Raw genomic sequence first — 24,233 nt, forward strand, 5'->3', positions numbered from 1 at the left:
TTGGGAGCTTTGCCACACCTGACTTCCTATAGAGGAGGTCGTTTGAAGCTAAGCAAGGTAGTGGACTAGATGAAGTGGTGAGAATCGTGAGCCCAGAATGGGCCCTCAGGTGGGTCTCAGAGCTGAGAGTCTGACTATAGGCAAGAATGAAATCCTGCCCTTAATCCTTACTTTGGGATGCTGGATACAACAGACAGGCTCTCCACCTGGGGCAGGAAGAGAAGCGGTCCTGGGCTCTGGTTCCAGTGCATGTGAACACAGTGCACACCACAGATGTTTGAGGCACATGCTGTCTAGGAGGCTTCTAAGAAACAAAGGTGACACTCCTGGAGAGTGAGATGTCATTTCACTATCTCTGCGCCGGGCTGGGAGGGCCAGAGGCTACTCCATTCCAGGGGCATTCTATTAACTGAACGATTTTCAGGGGAATTTGGCAAACTCTTATGGAAAACTAGATTCTTGGTGGTGGTGCAATGAATGAAAACAGGCATGGTTTGGATGGAAAGGCCCCCGGGAGGGAAACTGTCCATGACACCAATTCTAGAACCTCTGCATTGCATCTAACTGGGGGAGACTCCTCCACACCCAGATTAAATAACACATTTTCAAACGGGAAAAATGTACATAGCTTTACTGGCTAAGCAGTACTTCCTTCTTTCCAAAGGTGCTGCAGTTTTTCTGACATCTCATAAAAACAAACAAACAAACAAACAAACAAACCCGAAATCCCAGAGGAATTGGTATTATTGTCTGGGGTCCTAATCATCATAGTAAGAAATGCCACTCTTTAGAAGATCACTGTTTCAGATGCTTTGCCAACACTGCACATATTCCAACAATCCTACCAGAGAGGACACATCGGACTCACTTTGCAGATGATGAACTAGCCATTTTCTCCAGTTTACCTGGCTTTGAAGTGACGGACCCAGAACTAGAGCCCTGGTCTGAATTTGTCTAGAGGCCACACTGTGCCACTGCGTGTCTCCCAGATGAAGACCGACACGGTGTCTCTCAATTCGCTTTGTTTTCCCCACTCCTCCAAAATAGATCTGAGGCAATAAGAAAGAGGAACTTGTAGCCAAAATGTTAAAAGCAGGCATAGAAGAGGATGGTTACTGTGAAAAGAGACCACAATTCGGGGATTGTCTGTGGCTTGCATTCACCTCAGATCCACATACCATTAGCCGTATGGATCCTTGGAAGCAGACCCTGCCCTGGCAGCAACGCGTGCGTCTGGTTCCAGCACTTTCCTGCAAGACGGCATCCTCGCCCGGGGCCTTCCCTGGTGTGCCCTCGTGTCCAACTCTGGAACCTGTTACTGGTGTGTTATTTGAGACTGGCCTCTGAAAGACACAGCAATGAGCGAGCTTACCCAAGTGGTCAATAACCAAAGCCTCTCTTGCAGTTTGGGGATGAGGAAAGACCATGGATTTCACTAGGAATCAAATAGGATGACTCAGAAACAGAATGGTTAGATCACAGAAGAAAATACCGACAAAGGGAAATCATTGCCTTCACAGAAAAGGAGAAAATGCATTTTACAAGAAAACAACATGTGCTCTACACTTCTACTTACAATACTGCTGACACCAGCAGTATAGGGTTTAGTGTCTTTATCCCCCAAAAGGACCAATTCTTAAGCAACAGCCAGGTGTCCTACAACTCAATTCCATTCTGACAACATTTACTGAAACGAGCATCAAATCTCACAAGTCAAGGGCTCATTCCCAGAAGACTCTCTTATACTTAATCACAAATCTGGGCCTCCCGCTCCTCTGACTGGCTATAAATCAGAGATTCCCACAAACTCTTCTTTGGGTTTGAAAATTTTCTAAAATGGCTCACAGAAGTCAGGAGTATGATGTACTTAGTAGGTTACTGATTTCTCATGAATGGACAGGACTAAATTACAGCCAAATGTAAGAAATGCATAGGGCATCTCGCTGGCTCAGCCAGTTAAGCGTCTGACTCCAGCTCAGGTCACGATCCTGCAGTTCGAGCCCTGCATCGGGCTCTGCGCTGGTGATACAGGGCCTGCTTGGGATTCTCTCTCTCCCTCTCTCTCCCTGCCCCTTCCCCACTTGCACGCGTGCTCTCTCTCTTTCTCTCAAAATAAATACATCAATTAAAAAAAGAAAAAAGATGGGGCGCCTGGGTGGCACAGTCGGTTGAGCGTCCGACTTCAGCCAAGTCATGATCTCGTGGTCCGTGAGTTCGAGCCCCGCGTCGGGCTCTGGGCTGATGGCTCAGAGCCTGGAGCCTGTTTCCGATTCTGTGTCTCCCTCTCTCTCTGCACCTCCCCCGTTCATGCTCTGTCTCTCTCTGTCCCAAAAATAAATAAACGTTGAAAAAAAAAATTAAAAGAAAAAAAAAAAAAGAAAAAAGAAAAGCACAGAGCATGGTGTGGGGAAGGCGTTCAGGGATTCCTCGTCCTGTCCCCAGCTGTCCCACCCTCCCAGCATCTCTGTGAGTTCTGCAAACTGGAAGTTCTCCAAAACACTTTGGTTAGGAGTTTAACGGAGGCTTCGTTACAGAAGCACAATTAATGAAATCACTGGCTGTTGGCGATTAAGTCAATCTCCAGCCTCTCTCCCCTCCCCGCAGATCAGGAGGTGGGGCCGAAACTTCCAACTCCTTAAATACACGGTTGGTTCCCCCTGGGCAGCCAGTACCCATACTTAGGAGCTTTCCAAAGTCACGTCATGAACATAAACTCAGGTATGGTTGAAAGGGGCTGGTTCTGCATTGTATAAAACACACTCCTTTCACACACCCCAGAACGGTAGTGTCCCATCGAGTTTTGTCCCCCGCTGTTAGCTCTCAGAATCTCCAAACAGCTGTGACTAGATGTGACTTACGTGACTTCCATTTCTGGTGATGACAAATGTATAAGGAGGCCCTGTTACATGAGGCAGCTCGCAGACCCGGAGCCTCAGCCAGGGTGGCCTCTCCTGGTGATGGGGTGGGGGGGTGGCGCGGGAAGCCTTCAAGGACCCGGGTCAGCTGCTGTCGCAGAATCCAGTGAGTCAGGTGAGGCAAAAGATGGCCCTTGGCCTTCCAAGTAGTGCAGAGTTGGGGGCTGGAGGGAACAAAATGAAGATCTTTGCCTTTTTTGTTTGTTTTTTTCATTAAAGTCATCTGTAAGCTTTTTTTTTTTAAATTTTCAAATATTGTTCAGTTTAGTGAAGATATTCTGCTTCAGAACCTAAGGTTACTAATGCCAGAGAAATCACATTATTACCATTCACGTTTAAGTTTTAGGGTTTGCCTTTTTTTTTTTTTAAAACAAGCTCAAATGCCTTCATTCTTTCCTTTTTGCTACAGAACTGGTTAACAGAGCACTGAAATAGGGTTTTTCATGGGAACATGGAAGAACCTCATAGGAAAATATTTGGGATCACCAGGTGGTGAAACTTAAGTAAAGGACGGTTAACTCTTTGCTTTATTCTTTGGGCTCTTTGCTCATAAAATTAAATAACATACACCTGGGTATTGTGTGGCTTATTCAAGACGTATAAGAAATTAAATAAACCTCTTGGTTTATTTGTTTATTTCAATAATAATAAATGCTATTTATTTCTTTTCCTCTAGTATCAGTTGAGCATCCTCTCTTTGGAAAGCCCCCTGGTAGCACTGGGAATGTTAAGAAAAATAAGCAAACCAATGCACATAGAACTGGAGACTCTGGCAGCAGTTATATAATGAAGATGGTGAGATCCCCTCCAAGAAATAAATGACAAGTTAAAAGGAAGAGGTGCATAAGGGGAGGTCCTAGGTGAGAAAAGTCTAGTGTAAAGTGTTCGGTTAACGCTCTGTTGGGCTTGGTAAAATGCCAGTCCCTTGGGGAGGTCATTTTAAGCCAGGCTGTGCTGTGGGCTGGATGTGGCCGGGCGAGTGGTGGGCAGCGAGGGGCCAGGTCTTTAGGTGATGGTTCTCAGAGTTGGGAGCCCAGGCCTGTAGTGGAAAACAGTTTTTCACATTTACTCTGGGGTTGTGTGAAAACCAGCGTCAGTCCCTAGCTGAGGCCTGAATGGAATGGGTCCTATGTGCTTGCCCCAGTGCAGGTGACACAGTACACAAATGACATATTTTAGGCAGAGAACATCCAGAGAGCTTCTGAGTAATAAGGGTAATACTTCATTGAAGTGTGATGCTAAGAAGGCCCTGGACTTTCTTGCTTTTCATGGGATGGGAGTGCCTGAGCTCACTCTGTTAGAAGGGCATTTTAACTAGGTTATTTTGAGTATAATTTGTCCAACTCTTAAGAGAGGGCATGAATTTTGGTGGCGATAAAATGAATGACAACAGGGGTGGTTTGGATGGAAAGGGACCTAAAAGGGAAGTCGTTGGTACCTGACACAAAGAGAAACTTTCAGTTGCATCCAATTGAGGAAGACAGCCCCATACCTATATTAAACAACAGATGCTCTAGTGGAGAAATACTACAGGTTTTATTTGCTCTGTAGCATTTCAGTAGATTTGGATTTCTATACTGTTAGTAGTTGGATATTGTCTAATACAGGCTGGAAATAAAATTCTGTGAAGAAACAATTTTATCATCAGGGGTCACAATCATCTTAGTAATAATGGCCGTTCATTAAAAGCACCAAACTTTGTGGGGTACCTGGGTGGCTCCATTGGTTAAGCATCTGACTCTTGATTTCAGCTCAGGTCATGACCTCACGGTTGGTGAGTTCGAGTTCAAGCCCCGCATCGGGCTCTACGCTGATAGTGCGGAGCCTGCTTGGGATTCTCTCTCTCCCTCTGCCTCTGCCCCTCCCTGGATCATGCTTGTGCGCTCTCTCTCTCTCTCTCTCTCAAAACTAAACATTAAAAAAAAAAAGCACCAAACTTTGCCTAACACCATGCCAAATGGGTAATATCCATCACCTATATGTCTATAGTCCTACATGACAAATGTTATCAGACTCACTTTCCGAATAAAGAACTTGGAATATTCTTAAATTCAAGGCTGGCAAGTGACAGCACTGGAGTAGACCCTGGCTCTGAATTCCTCGAGAGCCCACAGTGCCACTCCTCTCAGCCCGAGGCATATGTGTATCACTTCACTGTTCTGTTCATTACTCCCAAATGTATTTCAGGTGTTAAAAACCATGATTTCACACCCCAAATATGGTTTTGGAATACAAAGCCCAAGGAACAAGCAATAGCAAAATCAATGTTAAGTATGAATAAAGAAAGAGACAGTATTCAGCGACAATAATGTTATCAACAAAGGAAATGTCAATAAACATGAAAAGATCAGGGAATCACAGTATCATGTGGCTCAGTCCCTCTATTGTGGAAAATAAATCTATTAGAAGTGAAGTTATGTAAGAGGCTAAGTCTGTGAAAAGAAAGAAGAGATCAGTGTGTGAGAAAGAAGAAAGAAAGAAGAAAGAAGAGATCTGCGATAGCATACCACCGGCCCTGGGCCCCTGCCTCTACTATAGTTTCATCATCTCACATTACTCCTGGGAATCAACTCATTTGCTGCCAGGTTTGCAGTAGGGAGACTAAGCAGGAGTTTGGAAGGATGAGGTATTTCCCAGGAAGCCTTTCAAAGAAGAGTCAGGAGAGGTGCCTGGGTGGCTCAGTTAGTTAAGCATCTCTTATTTTTGGCTGAAGTCATGATCTCACAGTTTGTGGGTTTGAGCCTTGCATCAGGCTCTGCACTGCTGGTATGGAGCCTGCTTGGGATTCTCACTCTCCCTTCTGCTCTCATAATAAACAAATTTTAAAGAAACTTAAAAAAAAAAAAAAAGCAGCTCTTTCTGCCCACAGGTCCTGTCTCCATGCTTTAATAGAATCACCTTTTTGTGCCAAAGAGGTCTTCAAGAATTCCTTCTTGGCCATCAGCTCCAAACCCCCCACAACCCCCAAAACCTCATTATTTGGTGCCTGAACACAGGGCTATGATTTTTTTTCACCTGGACTCCGAGCTTCGGTGCAAACTTGGCACCATTGGCTCCTACTGCCACCCTTGAAGTCAGGGAGCAAAGAACAACCACTTGGACCACCCATTTCAGACTTCCCCACCAATGTCCAAGAGTTTATGACCAAGTTAACACAGTCTAGGAAACTGCATTGTGTGGTGAATCTCAGACAACTAATGAGAAAGCAAAATAGCAACTACCTGTGAGCATTATGCCTACTATTCTTGCAAATGGAAAAGTTAACGTCAGTCAACTGGGTTGTACCATGAGAAATTTTCCCCAGGTTTCTGGATGGTGCTCTGGTCATCAGAAATTTAACTCCCTTGAAACCTAATCTGGATCATCACTGCGCAAGAGTGAAATTACCATTTTTAGCTGTTTAACTGACAAATATGTATATTAATGTTTATTTTTTTTTTAATTTAAATGTTTGTTTCTTTTTGAGAGAGAGAGAGAGAGTATGTGTGTGAGCAGGGGAGAGGTAGAGGGAGAGGGAGACACAGAATCTAAAGTAGGCTCTAGGCTCTGAGCTGTCAGCACAGAGCCCCATGCAGGGCTCAAACACACAAATGGTGACATGATGACCTGAGCTGAAGTTGGACGCTTAACCGACTGAGCCACCCAGGTGCCCCTTAATGTTGTTATTTATGCGTCTGAGGCACTGCAGAAGACATGAAATGTTTTTCAACATGATTTGAGGAATTGTTTGAAGAAAAGACTTTCCCCCAAAGCACTGAATATGAAAGACTGTGACCCTGTAATAAAAAATAATTGTATTTGGTTTTTAAACTATAAAAAAAAAGACCCGAGTCCATAGGAAGACTGAAAAATTAAGATTGAGGAGACCAACACCCCATAATAACTAGAGTCATAGGAAGATTGGCCTGTGACCCCTCTCAGACCCAGGAGGCCAAGGCAGAAGTGACAAGATAAGCCTTCCCTCACTTATTTTCAGGGCTCTCAGGGACATTTGAGCTTTGGTCTACATGGGTAATCTTGGGTTGAAAGAAAGCAGAAACCCAGGGCTTGCTGGAAGTCAAGGTGAAGATCCTAAGTGAAGACCAGGATCAGAGAGGGCCCCAAGGATCCTGAATCCTGATACCATACTTGGAAAGGCATAAGCAGGAGTAGCTTCATGCAGCATTCCCTGACTTTCCCTCTCTGACACCTTGGGGAGTGATGGACTCAGTCTGTGGCTTTGAGACCTAACAATAGAGGGAGGCATCCCAGGTACTGCCACTCAACACAGGCAGAATCCTGAGTGATGACTGTGGAGACCTCAGACCCCAGAATAGTGAGCTGGCACAGAGGTTGCCCCTGCCATCAACCCTGGGATGCCTTGGTAAGGATGTCAGGCTGACTCGACAAGAAAAGGGTCAGAAACCCAAGTGCCTTGCTCTAAGGGAAGGGATCTCAGGCAAGCGAAGAAAGGAGTCTCAGGTCCTAGTCAAGGTGAGGATCCTGAGTAAGGACCTAGGGAGCTCTTTTCCCTCAGAACTGAATTAATCATACAGAACTCTGACTTTGCTGGCACCCTTTGGATACCTGGGCATTGATGACAGAGTACGACATACTTCCTCCTATGGTGTCATAAAGGGCTGAGAAACTTGGTCTATAGGACTATGGCCTAAGCAGCAGCAGTGGGAAGATTTTTTTTTTTCCAGAGATCAAAGGAATACCCTGTGGACTAAGGGAGCCACACACCCCTTAAGAGTAGGAGTAGGAAAGCATTAGTTTCTTACTCTCAGCCTCAGGAGACCAAGGACAGGTAGGATCAGATGATGGTCCCACTTTCTTCTAGGGGTCTCAGGGTGGTGCAGGCTGTGATATGAGGGGCAGGCCTAAGGGCAAGGGAGGGAGGAATTCCAGGCCATGAAAAGGGTCAGGGCTCAAAACGAGGACCAAAGGACTACTCACCACGAGGCAGAAAGGAAAGCAAAGATTCTGGCTCTGCCCCTAATTTCAGCCCTTGAAGAACCAGGGCAGGAGTTTCAAGTAGAAACTGCCCCAACACTTTTATATATTAGGTTTATGGGAAATGAAATCCTTAGATCGAAAGTGCAGCTACACTTCAGTGAAAGGGGTGGAGGTGTCAGGCCCTATATGGACCCCATGTAAGGACCTTAATGAGGACTGAGGACCCCAAAGAGGTCAAGATAGAAAACTACCCACTGAACAGTCAGGCCGGGACAGGAAACATAAGCTGAGGACCCCTTTCACTTCCTTATCATGGGTACCAGGGAGGTTTGTGATGTCAACATCGGAGGAACAGAGGTGAAACAAACAAACAGACACAAACAACAAAACAAAAACCCCATGACTAGCCACTAGTTGAATGATGGTCTTGACTGTGAAATAGGTGAGTTCTCAACCACAAGACCAGCAGCTCCTGCTATCACCCCAGTATGCCCGAGGCAGGTCTGACAGGAAGCAGCCTAAATCTCCAATTTCCTTCACAAGCTTCCCATGGGATAAGCCAACTGGGAGGAAAGGAGCCCTGTGGGTGGTGAGAGAAGTGCCCTTGAGGAAAACCAAGTGTACCTTCTTTATAAAGGTGCACACACCCCGTCAACCTTCCTCCTCCTCTAGTGGGACCTCACCACCTGCTCTCCTACTCATACTCCTGACCACTGACCTTGATCATAGCCATCATCCCTCAGGATCAGAAGAATAAGCAATGCACTCATGAGAAATGCCACCAGTCTCGAGGTGACACAAGAGTTCAGGCCCCTGTAGCAGTGGAAGAGTCTCCTCCCTCTTCTTCCCCTGTTTCAGAAGGTAATACCCAGAGTTTATCAGCTAATGACTCAATTAGCACTTCCGAAGAGTCTTGGGGAGCCCCATCTACCACCATTACTTCTTCAGAAATGTTTGGTACAATATCTGATGGTGAGAATAGCCAAGATGAGAAACATCTATGTTTCTCTGGGCCCCCACCTTTTACTGAGATCACATGCTTTGATGGGTTTGTTGGAACAGTTTCTTCTGTACCAATATAAAATGAAAGAGCCCATTCTGAAGGAATGCTAAAGATTAGTGGCCAAACTTACAAAGAATACTATTCTGAGATCATTAAGAGAGCCTCTGAACATGAGATTGTCTTTGCGGTAGACTTCAAGGAAGTGGATTCAACCAGCCACTCCTATGACCTTGTCAGCAAAGTGAAACTCCCTAACAATGGGAGGGTGTGCGCCGGCAGGGGATTACCCAAGGCCGGTCTACCCTGATGACAGTCCTGGGTGTGATCTTCATGAAGGGCGACTGTGATGCTGAGGAAGACATCTGGAAATGCCTGAATATGATGCAAGTATATGGTGGGAGGAAGCACTCCATCTATGGGGAGCCTAAGAAGCTCATCACCAAAGATTTGGTGAAGCTAGAGTACCTAGAACACTGCCAAGTGTCCAACAGTGATCCTCCATGCTATGAGTTCCTATGGGGCCCAAAAGCCCACACTGAAACCATCAAGATGAAAGTCCTTGAATTATTGGCCAAGTTCAATGACACAGTTCCCAGTGTCTTCTCAGCAAGATATAAAGAAACTTTGGAAGATGAGGAAGTAAGAGCTGAAGCCAGACCTATAGCCACTGTGTGTAACAGGGTCACTTCCAGCAGACTACTGAAGTCTGAGGCTTTTTAAAAAAATCATCGCAGTAAGAAAACATACCCTCACAATAGGGATTTTCATGGAAATGTAAAAGAACCTCATAGTAAATGTATTGTGATAATGGAATATAAAAAAACAATAAAACATGATCAACTTTGGTGTTCTTTACTCCTTTCAGCCTTTTGTTTTATAAAATTAAATAATTTATACCTCAATATGTTTAGTTTTAGGATATGCCAAATCATAACAAGTTAGACCTCATTCTCCCTTTTATTCCCCAAATGTCTACTGAGTACATGCTTTCTGGAAGGCTCCATGCTAGGAGTGGGGATGCTAAGATAAAGACCCAGCCTTTCCCATAGAATTTTACAAACTATCAGCTGGGATCATAAGGATCCCAAAACTCTGTATCTTACAAAAAAGTAAAACAAAAACAAAAAAACGCAATGAGGGAGAAGGGAGGTTCCCTAGGGCCAGGCAGAGTGTAAGTTCCCCAAAATAAGACTGTTTAAGTTTTAGGATATTGTGGGTCAAACCATGTCATGTAATTTCGAATTAAACTATGCAGTGGACTAGACTGAGGTTGTGGGAATGGTGATCAGATGCCATACCCTAAGATGATGCATCTCAGACGTGAGAGAAAAGAAAAATCCTTGAATCAAAAACTACACTGAGCTGTAAGTTCTCAAATTAAGGTTCAATATTATGTGCTCCTTGACATTTAGTGAAACTTACAGGGCCTCAAATTGTCTTACTGGAAGTTCCTCCTCGATATTCTGTACTTACAGATAAAGGCCCCTACCAAACCGTCATCTTTATCAAGGGAACAAGGCACAAACCTTGCTTATTCCTAAGCGGCAGATTTCTGTTCCCTACTAGCATGCAAAATTATTCAAAGAAGCTGATGACACAGCACCACTGGAATGAAAGGTCACCTCAAGCTCTTGACACCAAACTATGCCTCCCACAGACTCGCTCATTCACTGTGTTCTTGACCGGTATCCCCGTGTCGCACTGGGTAGCACATGGTGCCTTATCCCCTAGCCAGCGAGGAAACATGGCTAATAACTGGTTGTCTATCTCATGTCTACATTGTCCAGTGCTGCATGTGTCAACTCCACGTAACCATAGCGTGGAGGCTCCTTCCTTACCTCGGGGGGTAGAGAGGCGGCCATTAAAATAGATTCTTAGAAATTACTTTGGCTTCGTAGATAATCCAGAGAGAAATCTCTACTTGGGGCAGTGTATTAACCTGTCAGGAATGCCATAACAAAATAACAAAGACTGGGTGGTTTAAACCAAAATTTATTTTCTCACAGTTCTGGAGGCTAGAAGTCCAAAGTCAAGGAGCTGGCAGGGCTGGTGTGCTCTGAGGCTCCTCTCCTGGGCTCCTAGATGGCCACCCTCTTTATTTGGCTGTCTGTTTGTGTGCATGAATCTCCGGTGTCTCTTTGTGGGTGCTGGTCTTATAAGGACATGAGCCAGACTGGGTTATGGCCTACCATAAAATCTTCATTTTATCTTAACCACCTCTTAGGATCTCATCTACAACTGCAGTCTCATTCTAAGGTACTGGGGGTTATGGCTTCAACATGAAATTTGGGGGGACACAATTCAGCTCTGAAAAAGCAGAAATCATGAGCGTCTTCATTCCAGTCTCAATACAAAAGAATATAGTGCACAAATAGCTATTCTAAACACACTGTCTCCAGGGACTCTCTGAGATAAAAGGGTGAACTCCCTTGAGATGACATACACAGAAGCCACTGTATAGATACTTTCTTCTTGGAACTGGTACAGAGCCCACTCTATTAAAAGAGCATTTTAATTAGGTTATCTTGACTGTATTTTGGCGAATTCTAAGAGAAGGCTACATTTTGGGACTGGGGGTGGGGGAGGAAACAAATGAAAATAGAGGTGATTTGAATGTAAGGACAACAGAGAAAAGCTTAAAGAGTTGGTCCTGGACAAAATCCAAGGAGTTCAGAGTTGCATTCAGGTGGGGAAAGAAAAACCACACACCAAAATTAAATGTTCTGGGTGGCTCAGTCAGTTAAGTGTCTGACTCTTGATTTTGGCTCAGGTCATGATCTCATGGCCATGGGACTGAGACCTGCATCAGGCTCAGCAGGGAGTGTGGAGCCTGCTTGGGATTCTTTCTCTTTCTCTTTCTCTCTCTCTCTCTCTCTCTCTCTCTCTCTCTCTCTCTCTCCCTTTCTCTCTGCTCCTCCCCTGCTTGTGCTCACTCTCTCTCTCTCTCCATCAAATTAAACAAACTTTTAAAAACATGCCCTAATGGGGAAAATCTATTTAATTCTACCTGCTAAAGTGAATGTTTGGCTGATTCAATCTTCTTTTGTCTAGGAGTATTCCATTTCCTAGGACATATCCTGGATTGAAAAAACATTCCTACATGGAGGGTGATATTGCCTAGGTAAAAATCATAACTGCCTTTCATTAAGTGCCCAATATTTTCCAGTCATTCTGACAGATGCTTTATATACAGCATACACACTCCCAGTCTTACAAGATAGTTTACCAAACTCAGTTGGCACATGAAGAACTTCAAATATTCTCATATTCACAAGGTGGTGTCAGAGCTAGACTAGACCCCTAGTGTGCATTCATCCAGGGCATGTATTGGGCTACCACTCCCACCCTGAAACAGACCTTGTATACCTTATTCACTTTCCTTGTTGCTACTCCACAATATATCTTAGTCCATTAAGGGAAAAAATTGGAATACGTATACAGAGCAATAAGAATACCAAAATAAACGAGGAGTATGAATACTGAAAGAAAGGATACAATATCTGATAACATATGACGATCTGCATATGCAGTGTAGCCTAGCTTCAAAACATGGTGGTCTCGTGAGATTATCTGCCTCAGCCTGTTTCCTACAGTTAAGTATTACAGAGCAGAAGTTACCTAAAAGACCAAGTCTGGGGCAGGGGTCAAGGGAACAAATGTATCAGCAGGGTTTTTCCTCTGACATTCCCTCTCCCAACCTAAGTCCACTTTCTCGTTCTTCACCTTTCGCGTCTCCGATCACCCCTGGGACACAGACTCGTCCCTCTAAGATGGGCACTAAAGAGATTACTAAACAGTTCGTAGGGACGTGGCAGCGCTCCGGAAGCCTTTCATTAAAGAGACAGAAGCCAAGATGAGGACCGATATAAATGAAAACTGACGAAAATAACATACAGGCATACAAGGAGTCGTGCATCAACCTACCCTCATCTGCTCTCACACCTATGCTGTCAAGCTGACCTATTAAAGAAAAGTATCGAGGAGGTAAGAGGGTGGTGGTGGAGGGAAACCGCGAGTCCTCTCCACTCCCGAACAGAGGGGGCACCAGAGATCCCGCCCCCCGCTGCCAGCCTTCACAGGCCCTATCGTTGGTGACAGGAAGAAGAACCCTCACTTCCTCTTGGGGCGCCTGAGGAAGGGGAGAGACGTTCCTTTTGGCTGCCGCTCCTCAGGGCAGACGACTGAGGAATCTTCTAGGCCCGAGCGCAAGTCAAGGTAAGAAGCCCGATTAAGGAATAAGAGAATACCTCCCTCCCCGCAAATAGTGCGTCCCCTGCTCCCCACTGCCCCCCGCGCCTACTCTCAGTCTTATGGGGCCCTCGGCAGAGTGGTCAGTCAGGCCGAAAGAGACTTCCACCTAGGGGGTCGCAAGAACATGAAGGCTTTGGTGGGAGGCGCCAGTTCAGCGGAGGGGGGAGAAGACCCTAACGAAAACCAAGGGGAGAAAAAGTAGGTAACGGGTGCCACCAAAGCCATGCCTGGTTCCTCGTGGCTCCCGGGGAAATCAAACATGGCGGTCACACGTGTGTGACGCTACCCTCCCTATTTGGAGGCTCAGGAAGCTGAAGGCCTTGAATTTAGAGAAAGGGTACTAGACTCTGAAGAAAATGAAAGAAGCGAACTCTGAGTGAGGTCTGAGGGAACCGTCGTTTCTAGAACAACGAGGTGGTGCCTAACTTCCAACCGCCATCAGTCCTGGAGAGATATGGGGAAAGGCAGTGGTATGTGGACGGACGCTCGTGTTTTTTTCACTCTGGTGTCACCGGAAGGTTGGAGAGAGTAGTGTATGTTGTGGGGGTCGGTGGGGGTAGGGGGCTGCGGGGGTGTGTGTGGGGGGAGGGGGCGTGGGGGGCGGTGGGGGGGCATGGGGGGAGGCAGCGTCGGGAAGAGGCGGCGGCGTTGGAGGAGGCGGCGGCGTTGGAGGAGGCGGCGGCGTTGAGGGAGGAGGCGGCGGCATCGAGGGAGAAGGCTGCGGCGTTGAGGGAGGGAGCAGCGGCGGGCAGTGGGGGAACGGGGCATGGGGGGAGGGGGCATGGGGGGCGTCGGGGGGGCAACGGGGGGAAGGGGCGTGGGGGGCGGCGGGGGAAGCAGCGGGAGGGGTATAGGGGAGGGGGCGGGGGGCGGGGGGGGCATGGTGGGAGGCAGCGTCGGGAAGAGGTGGCGGCGTTGAGGGAGGAGGCGGCGGCGTTGAGGGAGAAGGCTGCGGCGTTGAGGGAGGGGGCAGCGGCGGGCAGTGGGGGAACAGGGCATGGGGGGCGTCGGGGGGGCAGCGGGGGGGGGCAGCGGGGGGAAGGGGCATGGGGGGCGGCGGGGGAAGCAGCGGGGGGGTATGGGGGGAGGGGGGGTTTGGGGGGAGGGGGCAGGGGGGGCATGGGGGGAGGCAGCGTCGGGAAGAGGCGGCGGCATCGAGGGAGGAGGCGGCGGCGTTGAGGGAGAAGGCTGCGGCGTTGGAGGGGACAGCGGCGGGCAGTGGGGGAATGGGGCATGGGGGAATGGGGCATGGGGGAAGGGGGCGTCGGGGGGGCAGTGGGGGGAAGGGGCGTCGGGGGGAGCAGCAGGAGAAGCAGCGGGGGGGTATGGGGGGAGGGGGCGGGGGGGCATGGGGGGAGGCAGCGTCGGGAAGAGGCGGCGGCGTTGAGGGAGGAGGCTGCGGCGTTGATGGAGGGAGCAGCGGCGGGCAGTGGGGGAACGGGGCATGGGGGAGGGGGCATGGGGGGCGTCGGGGGGGGCAGCGGGGGGAAGGGGAGTGGGGGGCGGCGGGGGAAGCAGCGGGGGGGGGTATGGGGGAGGGGGCGGGGGGGCGGGGGGGCATGGGGGGAGGCAGCGGCGGGAAGAGGCGGTGGCGTTGAGGGAGGAGGCGGCGGCGTTCAGGGAGAAGGCTGCGGCGTTGAGGGAGGGGGCAGCGGCGGGCAGTGGGGGAACGGGGCATGGGGGGCGTCGGGGGGGCAGCGGGGGGGGGGCAGCGGGGGGAAGGGGCGTGGGGGGCGGCGGGGGAAGCAGCGGGGGGGTATGGGGAGGGGGCAGGGGGGCATGGGGGAGGCAGCGTCGGGAAGAGGCGGCGGCATCGAGGGAGCAGGCGGAGGCGTTGAGGGAGAAGGCTGCGGCGTTGGAGGGGGCAGCGGCGGGCAGTGGGGGAATGGGGCATGGGGGAAGGGGGCATGGGGGGGCGTCGGGGGGGGTGTCGGGGGGGCAGTGGGGGGAAGTGGCGTCGGGGGGAGCAGCAGGGGAAGCAGCGGGGGGTATGGGGGGAGGGGGCGGGGGAGCATGGGGGGAGGCAGCGTCGGGAAGAGGCGGCGGCGTTGAGAGAGGAGGCGGCGGCGTTGAGGGAAAAGGCTGCGGCGTTGAGGGAGGGGGCAGCGGCGGGCAGTGGGGGAACGGGGCATGGGGGGAGGGGGCATGCGGGGGCGTCGGGGGGGGGCAGCGGGGGGAAGGGGCGTTGGGGGGGCGTCGGGTGGGGCAGCAGGGGGAAGGAGCGTCCGGGGGGCAGCGGGGGTAAGGGGCGTTGGGGGCGGCGGGGGAAGCATGGGGGGGTATGGGAGGGGCGGGGGGGGCATGGGGGGAGGCAGCGTCGGGAAGAGGCGGCGGCGTTGAGGGAGGAGGCGGCGGCGTTGAGGGAGAAGACTGCCGCGTTGAGGGAGGGGGCAGCGGCGGGCAGTGGGGGAACGGGGCATGGGGGGAGGGGGCATGGGGGGGCGTCGAGTGGGGCAGCGGGGGGAAGGGGCGTCGGGGGGTGGCGGGGGAAACATGGGGGGCGTATGGGAGGGGCGGGGGGGGGTATGGGGGGAGGCAGCGCCGGGAAGGGCGGCGGCATTGAGGGAGGAGGCGGCGGCGTTGAGGGAGGGGGCAGCGGCAGGCAGTGGGGGAACGGGGCATGGGGGGAGTCGGGGGGGGCGTTGGGGGGGGGCAGCGGGGGGAAGGGGCGTCGGGGGGCGTCGAGGGGGGTGGGGGAAGCAGCGGGGGGGGTATGGGGGGGCAGCGTCGGGAAGAGGCGGCGGTGTCGAGGGAGGAGGCGGCGGCGTCGAGGGAGGGGGCAGCGGCGGGCAGTGGCGGATCGGGGCATGGGGGGAGGGGGCATGGGGGGCGTCGGGGGGGGGCGTCGGGGAGGGCAGTGGAGGGAAGGGGCATCAGGAGGGCGTCGGGGGGGGCAGCGGGGGAAGGGGCGTGGGGGGCAGCGGGGGAAGCAGCGGGGGGGGGTATAGGGGAGGGGGCGGGGGGGGCATGGTGGGAGGCAGCGTCGGGAAGAGGCGGTGGCGTTGAGGGAGGAGGCGGCGGCGTTGAGGGAGAAGGCTGCGGCGTTGAGGGAGGGGGCAGCGGCGGGCAGTGGGGGAACAGGGCATGGGGGGCGTCGGGGGGGGCAGCGGGGGGAAGGGGCATGGGGGGCGGCGGGGGAAGCAGCGGGGGGGGGTATGGGGGAGGGGGGGTATGGGGGGGGCATGGGGGGAGGCAGCGTCGGGAAGAGGCGGCGGCATCGAGGGAGGAGGCGGCGGCGTTGAGGGAGAAGGCTGCGGCGTTGGAGGGGACAGCGGCGGGCAGTGGGGGAATGGGGCATGGGGGAATGGGGGAAGGGGGCATGGGGGGGCGTCGGGGGGGCAGTGGGGGGAAGGGGCTTCGGGGGGAGCAGCAGGGGAAGCAGCGGGGGGGGTATGGGGGAAGGGGGCGGGGGGGCATGGGGGGAGGCAGCCTCGGGAAGAGGCGGTGGCGTTGAGGGAGGAGGCTGGGGCGTTGAGGGAGGGGGCAGCAGCGGGCAGTGGGGGAACGGGGCATGGGGGGAGGGGGCATGGGGGGCGTTGGGGGGGGCAGCGGGGGGAAGGGGCGTGGGGGGCGTCGGGGGGGTATGGGGGGAGGGGGCGGGGGGGCATGGGGGCGGCAGGGGACGGCGGTAGGGGGAGGGGGTATCAGGGGCTGTCGGGGGAGGCAGCGGAGGAGGGGGCGGCGGGGGACGTTGGGGGGGGTGTTGGTGGAGGGGGCATCGGGGGCCGTCGGGGGAGACGGCAGGGGGAGGGGCGTGGGGCACGTCGGGGGAGGGGGCGGCAGAGGGAAGGGGCGTGGGGGTATCGGGGGAGGGGGCATGGGGGCAGCGGGGTGAGGGGCGTGGGGGGGAAGCGGGGGGAGGGGGCGGTGGGGGAGGGGGCGTCAGGGGGAGCAGGTGTGGGGGGAGGGGTCGTCGGGGGCATTGGGGGGAGGGGGCATCGGCGGCTGTGGGGGAGGCAGCAGGGGGAGGGGGCGTTGAGGGGAAGGGGGTGTGGGGGGGTCGGTGGGGGGAGGGGGCATTGGGGGCTGTCGGGGGAGGTGGTGGGGGGGCATCCGGGTGCGTCGGGGATGCAGCGGGGGGAGGGGGCGTTGAGGGGGAGGGGGTGTCAGGGGCTGTCGGGGGAGGCAGTGGGGGGGAGGGGGCGTTGGAGGACCTCTGGGGAGACGGCGGGGGGAGGGGTCATCGGGGCTGCAGGGGAGGCCGTGGGGGGTGGGGGCGTCGGGGGGGCGTCGGTGGCAGGGGAGGCAGTGGGGGGAGGGGGCTTGAGGGACGGGGTGTGGGGGGGGCAGCGGAGAGGCGGTCTGGGGAGAGGGCATGGGGGGAGGGGGCGTCTGGGTGCACCGGGGGAGGGGGCCTGGGGGGGCGTCGGGGGAAGGGGGCGTGGGGGGAGAGGGCATTGGGGAGGCATTGGGAGGGGGCGTAGGGAGAGGTGGGGAAGGTGCATCATAGGGGAGGGCGCATTGGGGGAGGGGCATCGGGGAGCATCTGGGGAGACAGCGGGGGGACGGGGTGTCAAGGCTGTGGGGGAGGCGTCGGGGGGCAGGGGAGGCGGCATGGGGGAGGGGGCGTGGGGGGCATCAGGGGAGTGGGCATCAAGGAGGCGGTCGGGGGAGGGGCGTGGGGGGAGGGGGCATGGGGTGAGGGGGCGTCGGGGGTCACCGGTGGAGGGGGCATCAGGGGGGCACCGGGGGGCATTGTGGGGGAGGGGCGTGGGGGGGCGTCAAGGGGAGGGTTGGCAGGGGGAGGGGGCGGCAGTGGGTGGCAGCGGGGGGAGGGGTCATGGGGGAGCGGGCGTGGGGAGAGGGGTCGCTGGGGGGAGGGGGTGTGGGGGGAGGAGGCATTGGGGAGGTGTTGGGAGGGGGCGTTGGGGGAGGCAGCGGTGGGAGGGGTTGGGGGGCAGCGGGGGGTGGGGGCGTCACGGGGCTTCAGGGTAGGCAGCGGGGGGTTAGGGCGTCAAGGGGCTTCAGGGGAGGCAGTGGGGGGAGGAGGCGTTGTGGGCGGCAGGGGGGCAGTGGGGGTAGGGGGCATTGGGGTGCGTTGGGGAGGCGGGAGTGGGCAGTGGGGGGGGTGGCAGGGTATCGGTGGGGGGAGGGTGCGTCGGCGGGGGGGGGGGCGGTGTAGGGAGAGGGTGTGAGGGGTTGTTGGGGGAGGCGGCAGGGGTAGGGGGCGGGTAGGGGCGGCGAGGGGGGCCGGTGGGGGAGGGGGCGTCAGGGTGCATCAGGGAGTCGGCGGGGGGAGGGGGCGGCGGGGGGAGGGGGCGTCAGGGGTGGGGAGGGGGCGTCGGGGGGGGGCAGGTGTTTGGGGAGGGTGCGTCGGGGGAGGCAGCGGGGGTAAGGGGTGTTGGGGATGGCGGGGGGGGCGGTGGGGGGAGGGAGTGTCGGTGCATCGGGAGAGGGGGCGGGGGGAGGGGGCAGCGGGGGGGGGCAGCGGGGTCAGTGGAGGGAGGGGGCATGGGGGAGGGGTGTCGGGGGGCGTCAGGGGAGGCGGCGGGGGGAGGGGGGCGGGGGCGTCGGGTGGAGTAAGATTTTGTTTAAAAGCAACAACATTTACTCCCTGAAGTAGGAGGATTTCTAGATCTTTCCATGACATCTGAATCGAACAATTCTTACTTTTAGAGAATCGGAAAGGGGGATGACTCCCATATTCTCCCAGCATGTTTAAGGACAGGCTGGCAGGAAGAAAAGAATCCCAGGCTACAGTAGGGGCCAAAGGAAAGATTGGAAGGTGGGGAGGGGGAAACCACTGGCTGTCGAAAAATAACAAAAAATCAGATCCCCACTTTTCCATTCAGGACTTGAAGGCTCAGGGCAGGGCACTCAGGCCGAGCCTCACCCTCACTTATTTATACCAACTCTGAGTACAGTCACCAGTGAGCAGAAGGGAAGTGTACCAGGCGCTAGTTAGAGGCCAAGTGAGTACCCTGAATGAGAAATGAGGACCAAAACAGCCCATGAAGGAGAGGGCTCCACACAACTCTCAGTTGGATGCCCCCCTGAGGGGGACAGGGTGTAAAGAACTACTTTACTTCTTCCTCTAGGGTCTTTGGCTTTGGTCTGAGGTATCGACTTCATGGCAATAGAATAGACGAGACCCAGGACTGGTCAAGAGTTTTCAGGATGATCCTGAATGTAAACTTGGAACACCCCCAGAACGCAGAAGAGAGGCTCCCCACTGGCAGCCCCTGGTGTCACCCCAGTATACCCCAGGCAGGGTTGGCAGACTATACTCTAAGGTTCCCTCTAACTTCCTCCATAGAATTCTCTGGGAACAGGCTGATGAGAACAGGAGCCTCGTGGGTTCCTGGAGCAGGGCCCTCTGATAAGCCCCCAGAGGCAGCCTTGGTTAAAGCCAGGGAGGAATCTCCCTGATGAAGGTGCTCACGTCACTTCATTCTCCCTCATCCAGGGATCCGCATCTCCTGATCCCGTTTCTACGCCTGCCTCCTGTGCCTGACCGAGGTGCCATCATGCCTCGGAGACACAAGAGTAAGTCCAAGGCTCGTAACAGACGCCGCCAGGCTCAAGGTGAAGCTCAGGGTTGTGAAGATGCTCAGGCCAAAGCAGCAGCGGAAGCGGAGTCCACTCCCTCCTCCGCTGCTCAGGGCGAAGATACTACCCAGAGTGTGCCCACTACTGGGTCAAGTGGCGCTTCTCAGCGGCGTAGAAGAAGAGCAAGAACCGCCGCCGCTACTGCTGCAGCCGTTCCTAGCACTAAATCTGATGAAGAATCCAACAACCAAGAGGAGGAAAGGGTGAACCCCTACGAGGCCCCATTCTACGTTGAACGCCCAGGCGAAGATTCTCTGATCAGGAAGCCTGGCTTGCTGGAGCAGTACCTTCTGTACAGGTTTAAGATGAAGCAGCCCATTCTGAAGCAAGACATGCTGAAGATTATCGGCCCAAATTATGAAGAGCATTTTCCCGACATCCTCAAGAAAGCTGCTGAGCGCATTGAGATCGTCTTCGCCGTCGACCTACAGGAAATCGACTCGACTAGATACGACCTCGTCAGCAAACTCCAACTCCCCAACAACGGGAGGGTGCGTGCTGGCAGAGGGTTACCCAAGACCGGTCTCCTGATGAATATCCTGGGACTGATCTTCATGAAAGGCAACTGTGCTCCTGAGGAAGACATCTGGAAATTCCTGGGTCTGATGCGAGTGTATCCTGGGAGGAAGCACTTCATCTTCGGGGAGCCCAGGAAGCTCCTCACCAAAGATTTGGTGAGGCTGCAGTATCTCGAGTACCGCCAGGTGGCCAACAGTGATCCTCCACGCCATGAGTTCCTGTGGGGCCCAAACGCCCTAGCTGAAACCACCAAGATGAAAGTCCTGCAATTCTTGTCGAAAGTCAACAATACCGTCCCTACTGCTTTCCCGTCCTATTATGAAGAGGCTCTGCGGGAAGAGGAAGAGAGAGGCCAGGCCAGAGGCGCAACCGGGGCTGGCGCTACCGCCAGAGTCCTCATACCTTCCAGCATCATGGCCAGGAGTATCTTCCCACCTCTGCTGAGAACCGAGGCTTCTAATCCTTTTGACGAGATAATACAAGGTCGCAGTAAGAATTAGATTATTAGCAATGTGAAAGAATCTCACAGTAAAATAGTTAAGGATGAGAGAATAGAAAAAAAAAATTTAAACATGGTCAATCCAGTTTTTCTTGTTCCTTTTAGGCGTTAGTTTTACACAAGTTACTATGTTTTAGTTTTAAATGATTTAGACTTCAAGTTTGCTCAATAAAGATGAATTACATCTTAATTCATACTTCAACTTTGTTCAATAAAGATAAATTAAATCTTAAATTATACAGTGTGTTTACTGACTCTTTTGTTCATCACACATGGAGTATCTGCTCACCGGAAAGCTCGGTTTAGCACTGCAGATGCTGATATAAAGGAATCCAGTCTCTACTCATAGAATTTTAGAGCCTTTGAGCCACACTCACACAAGCAAGATGCCCAGATACCCTCTCTGGCCTGTAAGTAGAGTAAAAAGAACGAGAGAGGAGGAGGGTGGTCCTTATGAGAACAATTAAGTGGAAATTTCCTAAGCAACACAACTTGGGACTTTAGGAACCTGCTAGTCTTCAGGGGGATGTAATTCTCATTTACAGTATGTGGTGCACACAGTTGAGGCTGTGGAATTACTAGGGAGAGGCCAGTTCCTTCAACAGTACATGTCAGAATTGAGAGAGAAAACCCAGTGTTAGTCTGCTTAGGCTGCTACAACAACATACCATGGAGTGGGTGGCTTCAACAACAAACATTTTCACATTTCTGGAGGCTGGGAAGTTCACAATCAAGATGCCAGCAGGTTTGATTTCTGGTGAGAGCTCTCTTTCTAGGTTAAAGACTGCCACCTTCTCCATGTATCCTCATGTGGCATACAGAGAAAATTCTGGTTTCTCTTGCTCTTAGGAGAACACTAATCACATCACGGGTGCTCTCTCCTCAGGGCCTCATCTAAACCGAATTACCTCCCCAAGACTGCACCTCCAATTACATTCACATTGGGTGTTAGGGCTTCAACATATGAACTTTGGTGAGTGGGGACACATTCAGTCTGTAATAAAAAATTGGTGCTATGAGTTATTTTGGGATTATGGATGGGTAAACCAAAGAGAAATCTCCACCCCGGGGCAGAAAAGGAAGGGGTCCTTTGTTCTTATTCCAGTGCAGATGAGTACAGTGTGCATGCTATGTGATCTAGGCACGACATCTTCATGGAGTTTCTCAGAAATAAGGGTGATGCCCACCTTCAGGTGAGACGCTGTGCTGTGCTGTCACTGTGCTGGCACTGTTTGCCTGGAGTTGGGAGAGCCACAGCCTGTTCCATTAAAAGGCCATTTTAATTAGATTATCATGGATACAATTTGGCAGACTAAGCAAGGGCTTGCTTTTGTTGAGGGTGTAATAATGAATGTCAACAGAGGTCATATGGATGGAAGGGCACCTGGGAGGGATGGGAAAACTTGTACCTTGACACAAATTCTAGGAACTTGACTGGTATCCAAATGAGAAAGACAACTCTGTGCCTGAATTAAATGACAGGTGATCTAATGGGGAAAATTTAGTTCATTTTACTAGGTCAGGTAAATTTGTGGCTGATTCTTTGTCCAAGAATACTGCGTATTCTCTGACACTTCCTAAATTAAAAAAAAAAAATACAAGGGAGGTGGATGATATCATTTGGGATCAAAATATTAATTTCCATTCCTTCAAATATTGGGTAATACTTGCTAATCATCTTATCATGTGGTTACATATATACATTCCAACAATCCTGTAAGATAGGCCTTACCAAACTCACTTGGAGGATAAAAACAGGCAATTTTCTCAACTTCGCAAGAATGGTCACTACCAGAGCTGGAACTAGATCCTTGGTTTGAATTCGCCTAGAGGCCACATCGTTCGCCTTCTCCCCACCCGAGGCAGACCTTCCGCCTCTTAATTCGTTTACTCACTCACTCTTCCAAAATGTTTCTCAGACAGTATAAAGGCACTTGAAACCAAATTACTAAAAGCAGGCCTGTTGAAGGGAAGGGAAACATGAGAATAAGTCATAATTTGGGGATTGTCCTCGGGTCTCCTTTTCCTAAGATCCTACTGAGAACTAATTCTGTCCAGGGCCTAGTACTGTGTCCAGTTCTAGCACCTTCCATCATTGGAGAACCCTTCATCTGGGACTTCCTAAGTCTGCCCTCCTTCCAAATCTGGAACCTGACCTGCTGACCAATTCTTCACTTTGGCCTCCTCGGATGGCTGCACTCCATTATTAGCAGACCTGAAAACCTGCATCACCTGCTCTAGCCCTGCCTTAGAGCATTCCAACTCCCTGGTGGTCACCTCCTTCACCACGGATATATATCATTTTAATATATCTGTTTATGTGGTAATATGGAGATCGTCATTTCTCTCTCTCTCAACACACCAGACATTGCCTTCTCCAAAAGTTAAGCCTTCTAATAGATGGTTTAAATAGCTTCTTACTGTAAATTTATGAGGAATTTTCTTGACACACTTATTAACGTGTCAAGTTTACAAGTAGAAGCTTTTAAGCTTTGTGAATCAAATTGGAAAACCTTCCCGATTATTGTGGATCCAGAACATGACAACATGGCATTGGAATAGATGTTACTTTATAACATAACTCAGCAGTAAAATTATTTGAGTCCATAAAAGGCAAAAAAAAGTAAAAGATTATCAACTTCTATCTTCCCGTTCAGTAAAATTTAACAACACATAGCTGGATTTGCTTAAGAATTTACAAGAAATTAAATCTCAATCAATTGGCTAATATACTCATTGACCCATTTATTCCCTTAATATTAATCAGGCATCTGCTCTTGGGAACACACTGTGCTATTGCTGGGGATGCTCAGATTTGGGAAAAGGGAGTGTCTGGGAGTAGTAATATTAGAAGGGCGATAGTAAGATATTGTAGTAAACCAGAGGTGTTTACACCAGAATGAGGGTGTTGGAGTCCAGATGAACATGGGGAGGTAGCAGTTAGGAGCAAATGGTGCAGATATGTTTGGGAAAGTGCAGGTTTCTTTGGTGAGACTGAAGTTTAGGTTTAACAATATGAAGTAAGACTGTGGGAATGGAAACAAGGGCCGAAGGACTGAGAGATTTCAGCTGGGAGTGAAAATGGCTCCTGAATCCTGGATACGCTAGAAAGAAACTTCCCACAGGTAAAGGTCAAATAGGCGTTCTGGGCCCCTTTTCGCTGCATGTGAGCACTTTGCAAAGCATTACCTATATCTTATGCCCAAACAAAAACCTGCACAGCTTTTGGTAAGTTTTCTTATCATTTCACTTCATTCAAAACAGTTTTTAAATTTCTCTTGAATTTTCATTTTTTAGTCATGTGTTATTTACTAGTGTTTTATTTAATCTCAATGTTTTGGGAATTTTCCAGTCATCATTTTGGTAATGGATTCTAGTTTAATTCCATTATTGTCTGACATAGAAACTACATGATTTCTATTCTTATATATTTGTTAGATGTGTTTTATGGCCCAGAATGTAGTCTAGGTTGGGGAGTGCCCCATGTGGGCTTGATAGGAATGTGTACTCTGCACTTAGATAAGGAAGTCTAGAGATGTTAATCATGTCTGATTGACTT

The 24,233-nt window shown here is 51.8% G+C and overlaps 2 protein-coding genes and 1 long non-coding RNA gene across 3 annotated transcripts; 2 read left to right on the forward strand and 1 right to left on the reverse strand.

The window, feature by feature from the left end:
- Positions 1 to 726: 726 nt before the first annotated feature.
- On the reverse strand, positions 727 to 3,076 carry LOC123595056. The gene is made up of 2 exons (XR_006711004.1): positions 2,859 to 3,076; positions 727 to 1,343 (listed from the first exon to the last, which is right to left on the reverse strand). It is a non-coding gene; the product is annotated as an uncharacterized LOC123595056 (long non-coding RNA).
- Positions 3,077 to 8,840: 5,764 nt separating this feature from the next.
- Positions 8,841 to 9,576, forward strand: LOC123594332 (melanoma-associated antigen B5-like). The gene is given in 3 exon segments (XM_045471141.1): positions 8,841 to 8,955; positions 8,958 to 9,157; positions 9,160 to 9,576. Coding segments are annotated over 3 exon segments (732 nt in total).
- Positions 9,577 to 12,982: 3,406 nt separating this feature from the next.
- LOC123594135 (melanoma-associated antigen B5-like) lies at positions 12,983 to 20,862 on the forward strand. Its single transcript, XM_045470781.1, has 2 exons — positions 12,983 to 13,071; positions 19,514 to 20,862. The coding sequence occupies exon 2, from the start codon at positions 19,575 to 19,577 to the stop codon at positions 20,673 to 20,675; it is 1,101 nt and encodes a 366-aa protein (XP_045326737.1). The 5' UTR covers positions 12,983 to 13,071; positions 19,514 to 19,574; the 3' UTR covers positions 20,676 to 20,862.
- Positions 20,863 to 24,233: the final 3,371 nt, after the last annotated feature.

The sequence above is a fragment of the Leopardus geoffroyi genome, chromosome X, assembly GCF_018350155.1.
Source record: "Leopardus geoffroyi isolate Oge1 chromosome X, O.geoffroyi_Oge1_pat1.0, whole genome shotgun sequence".
Taxonomy (NCBI): Eukaryota; Metazoa; Chordata; class Mammalia; order Carnivora; family Felidae; genus Leopardus; species Leopardus geoffroyi.